The sequence below is a fragment of the Colletotrichum paranaense genome (genome assembly GCF_030867605.1).
Source record: "Colletotrichum paranaense strain IMI 384185 chromosome Unknown Scaffold_5.1, whole genome shotgun sequence".
Classification (NCBI taxonomy): domain Eukaryota; kingdom Fungi; phylum Ascomycota; class Sordariomycetes; order Glomerellales; family Glomerellaceae; genus Colletotrichum; species Colletotrichum paranaense.
The window spans coordinates 2,919,422-2,930,113 of record NW_026848963.1 but is presented as its reverse complement, the minus strand read 5'-3'; the positions used below and the strand labels follow the sequence as shown (position 1 = coordinate 2,930,113).

Below are 10,692 nucleotides of genomic sequence, written 5' to 3'. Positions count from 1 at the left end.
GGCCCTATAGGACCCCTGAGTTCCATTCCTGTCACCAACGGTGGCAGGCGCCTCACAGGCTTGTGAGGTCAGGTCAAAGTCCCGTTTGGCGGGATGGTCAGGGGCGAGCCTTCTCGGCGGCAGACTCGTCTTCACCAGGGTTCAGGTTCGATTCCCAGCATGTGCACCAAGAGATGTAGCCCCCAGCTCAACACCGGGGGGGTGAAATCTTTTTGGTATCGACTTTTGGTCTTTTTCTGGTCTTTAGGCGACCTTATACTATGGCATCTCTAGGCTTAAGTTAAGTCGCGAGCCCCTGCCCAAGTCTGAGATTGACGCCTCAGTAAAATTGATTGAAAGGCATGACCTAGATGTCTGCTACTCAAAAGATTATTTGGGCTATGTTGGATTGATTGATTATTCTAGAAACATCGCATCATTGATCACCCAATACCTCCCAACTTATCACGTGACATCATCCTCCCACTCTTCGCACTTGCAGATCTTAACGGAACGAAATATCACGTAAGTCATTCCAAACAGAATCATCGTATAGAATGGAATAACTTTACACTCTTAAGTGGCGGCTGCAGACTGGTCCGTGTAGCTGTCGTCTGAACAACGGTTTCGTGACAAGCTGCAACTGCGAAGTCAGATTGACTCGAGCCCCTCCATATCTCGACGACATGTCTAATCGTCGACTGGTTCCGTCGCTGAAGACGCGAGTTGCAGGTAACTTTTGTTAGTATCCCACTGCATGCTCTATCCCTTTGGATCTCAATTGCGCATTTTGGTCAGTCAATACGGCCGACTGAGAGCAAGAAAAACTGCATCCATCCTTCCGACCGTAATAAGTCGGAATACCCCTATTCGGCCACCCCCCCCCCCCATTCGGCCACCCCAAAAATCCCTCCCAGCCCCCCTAATTAAAATCCTACCCTTAATTTATAAACTACTATAATAATTATAATTATCGTCTAAATAAATTTCTTTTTAATATATATATTCTTTATTATATTATAATATTATATATTAAAAATAAAGTTATTTAAGCGCTCGAGGTAATTAAAAATAGTATTTTAATTAAGAGAGCCTCGATTAAGTTCGGGATTTTAAGAAGTATACTTTAAAATTATTAATAAGGTTAATAAGCTAAGGTAATCGCTTTTATAAACTAATAAAAGCTTCTTTTTTAATAAGAAAATAAACTAACTAAATAAGTTTATATTTAGTATATTCTAAGAGTTATACTAACTTATAAATAAGTTAAAGAATTTACTAAGCGAGTATTATAAATTTAAAGAGATAATTATTTTTTTAAAAAGAGATAAATAAATACTTTTTTAAAATAGAACTTATTTATTAAAGTCTAAAGAAGTCGTTTTATAAATTTAAAGCGTATTAATAAAATATTTATTAAAATAATTAAGCCCTAGTTCTAATTACTTAATATATTAAAAATTAAAGATATTAAATAGGTTAATAAATATAATATAAATAAGACTAATATTTTTAAGGGTAAGGGATTTAATAAGCTAGTTTTAAATATAGCTAAGATTAATATAATATAAAAAAAAAAACTTAAATTACGTTCTTAGATCTCTATTATTAAGTATATTTTTATTAATAATAGAGCTATTAAATTATTATTAATTTATAAAAGAAAGTTAGTTTAATAGTAGTAGTTCCCCCTTAATTTTAAAAATCTTAATAATTAAGAGTTTATAATAATAAATAATAAGTAAATTATAAACTAAACTATTTTTATATAGTTAAGGGTAGTTTTCTTATTATAAACTAAGCCCCTCCTAACTAGGGGACCTAATTTATAACTAGAGCCTTAATTATTAATTCTAAATAGTTATAAAAGTTATATAATAATAGAATTTATATAAGAGTATTATATTAATAACGTTTATTTATTATTTTTATTATTATATACCTCTTATATTCTCTAGTTATTAAATATAGCTATTTTTAATTTTATTAAAACTAATTATAAAAAAGAGCTTAGTAAAAAGGATATAATAAATAATTTTATTATTATTAAAAAGCGGTACTTCTTAACTTATTATATTATAGCTCGTTTATTTAGTTTAATAAAAAATAATATATAAAATAATTAAAAAATAATTAGCTTATAGTTATTTAATATAACTATACTTCTTAATAATTTTATAATATTATTTAGCTTAGTTATATTATTAAATAATATTACTAATACTAAGTAAATAATTACTAATATTATTAAAGTCGTTAATTAGACCTCTATAACGTTTATTATTAACTAATTAATTTTTAAAAAAAACTAGCGATTTTTATAAGTAGCTAAAACTATTTATAAAGCTTAGTCCTAATTATAATACTTAACGTTTACTTTTTTATAAAATTAAAAAAGCTTTTAGTAAAAAGTCCTTTTTATTAACCTTATTTTAATAATAAGTTCGAGTTTTAAAAACTAGAGTTAAACACATAACTCTTAAAAAAAAAAAGAGTATTTAAATAGATTTAAATACTAAGTTTATTAATATTAAGGATATAAAGAGGGCTTAGGAAGATATTAATAAGCGTTTAATTAGTCCTAATCGAATTATAAAAGTCGAATTACTTAGTAAGGGTAGTAATTATATTATAATAGTAATAGAAAGTAGTTAATTAATTAACTATAGTTAGTAGTAATGTTCCTAGACCTACTTTTAATAGGGTAGCCGAATAGGGGGGGTGGCCGAATGGGGGTGTTCCGACTTACCACAGACAACAACCGAGATTCAGGTGCTGATTCGAAAGAGAGTCTCAGCTCTGTATAGCCATCTCAGTCACATAAGATATCTGTAGTCTACTAGATACCTTATAAGGCCAGTATGAAACACTCACACAAGTCAGAAGGAGCAAGAGGGAATGTCGTTGCATCTCCGGAGATCGGAGCCGAAAGCGGACCTCAGACATCCGAAGCCCCGCTTTCGCCGAGATCCACCGACCTCACGCCAAAACCGGATTGGGAACCCTGACCGAAAGCTCTGGCCATGGGTATGGATACCGGCCGACTTTGGCTTATCTTTCAGACTTTTTCCATCTTCCAGGTTCATCCTTCGGCGTCTCACCTCAGATTTCATACTGCCTCACGTTCTTAGTCCGGTGACAATGCTGCATTGCCTTCGACGCATGTCGTGCAACAGCACCATCGCTACGAAGGACAGCCACTCCGACATCCAGCCCAGGTCGCACAGCATACGCCGTCTATCAATGGCATTTCGAGGGGAAGTTCTCTCGTTGTACGAAGGAGAAATTCCTACATTCATCCGTATGAATCGTCAAAAGTCAAAACAAGGGATGATTGTTTTTGCTGCTTATGCGGTCAGCGCCCCGCCGAAGCCTCGGACGGTATCTAGCGTCCAGGGATTTCCGCCGGGAATAACTTTCGCGACACACTGCCTGACAGGTTCCACCGTCCTGGGAAGCCACGCGGAACTGGCCAATCCGCAAACCTTCGTGGTGGTATTCTCGATTCCGCCAGACGTTCTGGAAAACTCTCGACAAGGTCATGGGCGAGGCCGCGAAGATCATTGTCGGAGCTGCCATGGCGAGATATGACTTCATCTATCAACTACACTGTAAACAGTGTAACCTATCGGAGACGTGAGCGGCATTGTCTTGCACGCAAATGGCGAAAGAGACATGACTTATGTTCTCACCCGCCTCAGCAGTGCTTATTCTCATGGGACAATGGGAGTGGGGCAAACCGAAGCGGACCTCGGCTGAACTCCACACCTCCCCAATCATCGACTCATCTCACACCGGAAAACGATGGGCTCCATTGTCAAGAGGAAACGCGGGATTTGGTACTGTTTTTTCCGCTTCCACAGCACCACGACTGCAAGGCTCCAATGCGGAGGAGAAGCTGGGGATTCTCATGAAGCGGGGGCAGAAGCAGTTCCAGACTCTAATTCTAGAGATGCAGCGTGTCTCAGTCTCGATGATACGATACCTCAAAGTCTCGAGGTGAAGCGACACACGCATCCAACCAAATGTCGGCCCTCTTCGTCACCTCGCTCCAAGACGGCGGCCACTCTAGCCCGAGGCGATGCGACCCTAGCTCCGCCGTTATCCCCGTCGCGCTCTGAAGGTCGATCACCTACCCAATGGGCCAATTCTAGTCCTCTCCTCGTCAGGTTGTCCCTTTCCTTTCCCAATCCTGCTCCGATTGCGTGCCTTGAGGATACCCACACCGCGCACCCCACCAGCACCCTTTTCGCGGCGGTGGATCGGATGCGGGTTGCCGCCCACCACCCATTCCATGGATCTAGCACCAGGTCCCCTCGCCCCTTTGACGGCGGCTTTGTCCTGCTGGGGGCGTGGGCTTGGGCGTGGGACGTTTGAGAAATTGTCGGTTTGTAAAACTCTTCTGTCTCTCCCTCGCTCTTAGAGGTCCTATCTACTATCCGTGACTCTTGAAGGATTTCTTCGGGGCCGCCCCTCTTGCAAATCTCCCGTTGACTCATTTGCATAGTATACCCGCCTTGTCGACTGCGTCTAGCTGTGAAGGAAGTTTGTTACACCTTGGGTCAGAGATAGTACTAGTACGGTTGAAAGTCTCTTGTCCCGAGGCTCGGCGCGCCGTTTCTTGATCTACTTTCCCTGTCCCGATTTCCCCAAGAGCCGCAATTCCCAGGACATTCGGCCACTCTTTGCGTGGAGGGAGATCAAACATCGCGCCGGGCGCCTATCCACACAGGCCTTTGAACCAAAGAAGACCTCGGCAGCAAATCGAATAATGTCCGCAATACACGATTTCGGGACCGGGTCCAACGCGGCCGCCACCGACACGGCGACGGCGACCTCAGCCAGCTCCGGCCAAGACTCGCCACCACTCCGCCCGCTCAAGGAGGTCGAGTCCCGGCACAGCCACCACAGCCGGAGCCGGGCCTCGTCCCACTCGTCCACCGACACCGACCCCCTCGAGCCACTCGAGCACGCCCTGACGCCCGACCTCGAGACCGAGGCAGAGCACGTCGCTCGAGAGCCCATCACGTACACTCGTACCGGCACGAGTATCGGCAGCACCGCATCACGGCCTCCGGATTACGAGGTCGTCTTTGAGCCCGACGACCCAGAGAACCCAAAGAACTGGCCCCTATGGTACCGCGGCTGGACCATCTTCGTCGTCTCACTCTCTACTTGGATTGTCGTGCTGTACAGCACGAGTTATACGGCATCTATCCCCGGCCTCGTTGAGGAGTATCACTCGAGCAGGGTCATTGCGACGCTTGGTGTTACTACCTATCTTCTTGGCTTGGCTGCCGGTAGTTTGATCGTTGCCCCGATGAGCGAGTTGTATGGCCGGCAATATGTCTACCTTGGATGCTTCACCGTTTCATCTCTTCTGATCATTCCCTGCGCTCTTGCAAAGTCTCTGACGACACTGATCGTCGTTCGCTTCTTCGGGTAAGCAATCCACTCTCTCAAGTAATCGGGATCATCTAACACTGTAACCCAGTGCATTATTCGGAGCTGCCTTGATCGCCAACAGCCCAGGAACGGTGGTGGACATTTCAGATGAGGAGTATCGTGCCCTTGCCATGTCCTTCTACTCCATCGCCCCCTTGAACGGTCCAGTCACCGGCCCGATCATCGGTGGCTTTGTGTACCAGTACCTAGGCTGGCGATGGACCAACTGGATCGTCCTCATCATCGCCGGCGTGGGCATCGCGCTCATGTTCACCCTGCGTGAGACCTACGCACCCACCATTCTCCAACGAAAGGCCGCTCGCATTCGCAAAGAGACGGATGATCCGCGCTGGTGGTGCCGCTACGACGAGAAGGTTTCCAAGGTCCACCTCATCAAGCTGAATCTCAGCCGTCCCTTTGTCCTCAGTTTCACAGAGCCCATTCTGTGGTTCTTCAACCTCTGGTAAGACTTTCCCGTCACGCCCCCCACCGCCCCGGCCCAAATATTAACAAAAAGCCCAGGATCTCACTCATCTACGGCATCCTCTACCTCTGCTTCGTCGCCTACCCCATCGTCTTCTCCCAATACCGCGGCTGGGGTCCAGGGGTCTCGGGCCTCGCGTTCGTCGGCATCGGCATCGGCACCATCCTCGCCATCATCAGCGAGCCCATCTTCCGCCGCATCATCAATGCTCACCCAAAGGACCCAATCACAGGCCGCGTCCCGCCCGAAGCCACCGCCCGCGTAATGACCATCGGCGCCATCCTCACCCCCATAGGCCAGCTCGTCTTCTCCTGGACCTGCCTCCCCGCCACGATCCACTGGGCCATTCCCATCGCCTTCGGCATCCCCTTTGGCGCCGGCAACACAATCTCCTTCATCTACGGGTCCAACTACCTCGCCGGCGCGTACGGCATCTACGCCGCCTCCGCGCTGGCCGGCAACGCCGTCATGCGGAGCATGTTTGGCGGCACGCTGCCGCTCGCGGGCACGTCCATGTATAAGGCCATGTCGCCCCAGTGGGCGGGAACGCTCTGCGGTCTCCTCGAGCTCGCGCTCATTCCGATCCCCATCATCTTTTGGCGGTACGGCGAGAAGATTCGCGCAAAGAGCCCGATTATTCGGCAGATGAGGGAGGATCAGGAGAAGAATGAGAGTAAGCGGGCTAAGCAACTCGCGCGGCTGGAGAGGAAGAGGGAGAGGGAGGCTGCTGCTGCTGCTGCTGCGGCTGCGGGTGGTAACAGCGAGAAGTCGACGGGCGTGTTGGCGAGCGAGGAGCAGACCGAACCTCGAGACATCGAGAAGAGTGCTTGAGAGAGGTCATCATTATCTTGCAAACCCATTGAGAAGAAGGAGGATGTGTCTGATGTATGGTGTGTCCGTCGCGACACAAATTAGAAGAGGACTGTATACCCCCTTAGCCCTCCGAAAAGATCTATTGTAGCATATACGGCGTTTGGAATGTCGCATCAGGAGACATATCGGCCATTGAGTCTTTCTCTGTAGAAGTTGTCGAGAAGTGAAGATTATTATAGCTACATCCATAGGATCGCCTCATAGAAGTAATACTTATTCTTTTTCAGAAAATGGTCTCCCACGGTCCCAGGTCTCTAGCCAGTTCCTTTAGCCTCTCCTTGATACCGTCGCCCGTGCCCTTGGTCCCCTCTTCTCCCGGTCCCGTGGCGTACCGCAGGCAGCCTATATCTCGATACCCTCCTTTGCCGCTATTGGTTTTATCGCCTGTATCAAAAGGGTCAGCATACAATACGAATGTTGGTAATAAATCTGTCAATGAAGTAGCTAGTAGACGAGCTGTACTCACATTCTTTCCAGTTCCAGTTCAGCATGTACTCGCACCGATTCATCCCATCAATCTCCTCCCCCGTCTCCCTCGGATCAAAGGCCCTCATGCCATACTTTGTTCTCTCCTTGCTCGGAAAGGTGCAGCCCTGTATCCAAGAGATTGTAAAATGATGTTTTGAACCATTCGTGCCCAGCCCGTTGGATTTGTATTCCCCGCTATCTGGCGATATCCGCAGCTTCTTCTCATCCAACGCCTTGCAAATCTTCTCAATATCCATCAGGATATCCATCCCGCTAATGACATCCTGGCCGAACGAAACCTTGTCGTTGCATTTCTGCTCGCCGACCTTGATCTCCATATCCTTGATCCACTGTGTGACAATAGGATACGGCGCTTTGCTGGTGTTCTTGGTCGGCGTTGTTGAGGTGGGATCCGATGTAGGCGCAAGCGTAGGCACGGCTAGACACTTGCAGACCTGGGCCATTTTGTCACAAGCCGGTGTCTGGTCGCGAGCGCACTGGTTTGGGAGGTTGCAGTGGCTGTCTTCGGTGCAAGCTGTTCCTGGTTTCTGTACCGCAGCTGTGGAGGAGGGACATACTGTGGGCACGTCGGATGGGTTGAATGACTTTTCGCTCTTGGCTGTCTGAGGCAGAGGAGACGTCTGAGAAACTGATGGAGTTGTCCTCAGAATTGGAATTACAGATGGACCGGGCGGGCCAGGAGGTGGCGGTGATTCTGCCAGAACAACATGTTTGTTGTTGTAGCTGGTTGTCCATGCTGCCCATTTTTGAATATTGTGTGATGGTTCAGCGAGTGCTCCTAGTTGAGTGCCGGCCAACAGCAACGAGCCTAGAAAAAGAGTGAATCTGGACTTCGACGGCATGATATGTTTCCAAAAATGGGTTGATGAGGGAGAGAGATGGCAGACACAACAGCGACGTAGTCTGGTAAAAAATGAGGGAGGAAGTGCACTTAAGTCGCCAGTGGACTTATCGCAACTCAAAGGGGAGATGATTGCCTGATTGAAAGTGTAACGCCCTTGTTTTGGGGCTTTGATTCGTGACACCATATCACCCCTTCTGAATCTGGGACAAACAACTCTGTCGTAGACTTGCCAACATTGTATTTTTCTTACTGAAGAGAGCAGTTCATTGACGCGAGGTCCTCGAGCAGCCATTTGTACTTTGAAGGGATGAACTCATGCCACCGCAGCTGTTCCCGAAAATAGACTGGATACAAAACTCACCTCAATAGCCCAAGTGGGTCCGAGTAAATAAAACATAGGGAGGCAGAAAGCACTCGGGGAAAGTCTCAAGAGAACATTAACAAAGAAGCCGATGTCAGCGTTGGAAAGAACTTGGCAAGGGAAGATTGGAGTGTCTGCCTCTGCTCCCTAGTTACTTCATCGCCTTGATTGACCCCATTACTCTTCGATCGCGTTCCGTTTCCGTGTTGCCTCCACTAATGACTGAACTGGGCTGGAATATGGGTCAAAGAAACCCCAACATTCTCCAATGCAAGCCAGAAACTCATTATGAACATGGCCGCGCAGTTGTATCCTGGCCTGGCTTCGTGTTAAAAGCTTCAAAAGTATCCATTCCGGATAAGACAAACGGCTGTACTCGCGATTCGTCACTGTCTAACATGGGACACACTATAGCGCAAGGTAACTCCCAACGCCGGGCGCGGCTGAGATGGCATATCGCATACGTCAAACGCATCAATGAGGAACGTCTATCGAAGCAGCGCCCCATTTCCGATGCCCCTCAGCTAATAGACGAAATTCGAGAATTCGAAGCTCTGTTTGTGGACTTGCCCCCGCTGCCGCCTCGCCTTCCACGACCCGATTATGCTATTGATGTCGGTAACCTAAACCCCGATGACCCCATGGAGCTCGGGTTCTACATTGCTTGTCGAATGGGCCACCTGCAACAGGTTGAAGTCTTCATTCACGACATGTCTCCTAGTCACGCTGTTCGTCAATTCGGTCTGCAGCAAGCTTCTTTCGGGAACCAGCCTGCTGTCGCCAAGTTCTTGCTTGCCAACGGTACAGCTCTCCACGGATACGTCTTTGAAGGCACGGAAGCCGCATCAAAGACACGAGGAACCGCTGTTGGCGCTTCCCTTTTCGAGACTTTTCCAGACGATGACGATACCTTGGTTCCTCTACTGCAAACCTTCATGGACGCAGGGTGGCACCCGAATCAAGCTTGGGAGCCCAGAGAGGGGAACTACCCAAAGTGGGCGCTCCAAGATCCTTTATGCGTCCGCAACAAACCTCTGGCCAAATTTCTCCTCTCTTGCGGCGCTGATCCGAATATTGGGCCAGGGTGGTATCATATTCCGACACTTAGGGAACAAGAACCAGATGTCTGGTTTCCAGTTGAGGTTCCGTTTCATCGGCATGGGATATGGACATTTGGTCTTGCGATTGAGACCTGGAATCCGCGGTTCTTCGAGCTGCTCAGAACGTACAGCGATCCTGCCCTCAAGGTCTCCGAACTCATGCCCTTGCTGCGCATCGTCCGAGACATGTTAGTATTATCAGCTGTCGGCCAACATAGTGAGGACGGTGAACGATGGGTGAGCCCGTTCTCCATGCGTCGTGAGATGGCTGAGCACATGTTGAGCTTCGATGACGTAGGTGTCGATGACGTGAAGTGGGCAGGAGAAAGAGGGGAGCAGACTGCTCTGACTTTGGCTTGTGCCACGGGGGACTGGGATTACGTGAAGTGGCTTCTTGACAAGGGGGCTGATCCGAGTGTTCTTGACGGGATCGCTTTCGCTCATGATCCCAAGAGGCTGTTGGGGCTTACGAGTTGGGCTGGGGCACCCGATTCAGAGCAGGTCGAGGATGTTGCCCGGCCATATCAGATAAAGTTGAAAAAGGAGCTGGACCAATATAAGCTAAACAATCGAATTACGCGCCGCTAAGGCGTGATCAACAAGTTCTGACGACGGGACATATGTATGAGGTGCCAGATAGGTACATCAAGTACGACTTGTCCATGAAAGACAGGATGGAGTTGAGGTTTCCATAGACCAGGGCCCAGCCCATCTAAACTGTGATGAATTGCAGTATCGTTAGGGTGAGTATGAACTTGACACTGACAATGTTCAGAAGAACGAAGGTTTCAACGATCCCCAAGATCTAGCAGTGAACGAAATTGAAAATACGACACCTGTAGCAGCCTTGATAAAGTTGATAGACACTCATTTTCAATTGTAGGCTACTATAGTTACATTCTCACCTCGATTTAGATCTACAGCTCCATGTCCTTACAAAATCATGTCCCATTTTCGCAGGTTGCCATTCCGCATAATGTTTGGGCTTTATCTGGAGATGAATGGACTGCCGGAATATCTTATGACAGGCCGCAAAGACGATTTTGTTATCCAAGTCACAACAACCATACATCTCCCGGCTGGAACTTGTGATCTCAAAACTGCTAATAGCTGAACA

At 47.2% G+C, this 10,692-nt stretch overlaps 3 protein-coding genes across 3 annotated transcripts; 2 read left to right on the top strand and 1 right to left on the bottom strand.

The window, feature by feature from the left end:
* Positions 1–4,750: 4,750 nt before the first annotated feature.
* On the top strand, positions 4,751–6,739 carry CPAR01_07386 (major facilitator superfamily transporter; the record flags this gene model as incomplete). The annotated part of the gene is made up of 3 exons (XM_060491655.1): positions 4,751–5,421; positions 5,474–5,887; positions 5,947–6,739. The coding sequence occupies 3 exons, from the start codon at positions 4,751–4,753 to the stop codon at positions 6,737–6,739; spliced, it is 1,878 nt and encodes a 625-aa protein (XP_060350529.1).
* Positions 6,740–7,004: 265 nt separating this feature from the next.
* On the bottom strand, positions 7,005–8,112 carry CPAR01_07385 (uncharacterized protein; the record flags this gene model as incomplete). The annotated part of the gene is made up of 2 exons (XM_060491654.1): positions 7,005–7,210; positions 7,248–8,112. 2 exons carry the CDS (start codon positions 8,110–8,112, stop codon positions 7,005–7,007), a joined length of 1,071 nt encoding a protein of 356 aa, XP_060350528.1.
* A 761-nt stretch (positions 8,113–8,873) lies between these two features.
* Positions 8,874–10,163, top strand: CPAR01_07384 (uncharacterized protein; the record flags this gene model as incomplete). The annotated part of the gene is made up of 1 exon (XM_060491653.1): positions 8,874–10,163. The coding sequence occupies one exon, from the start codon at positions 8,874–8,876 to the stop codon at positions 10,161–10,163; it is 1,290 nt and encodes a 429-aa protein (XP_060350527.1).
* Between the last annotated feature and the right edge of the window lie 529 nt (positions 10,164–10,692).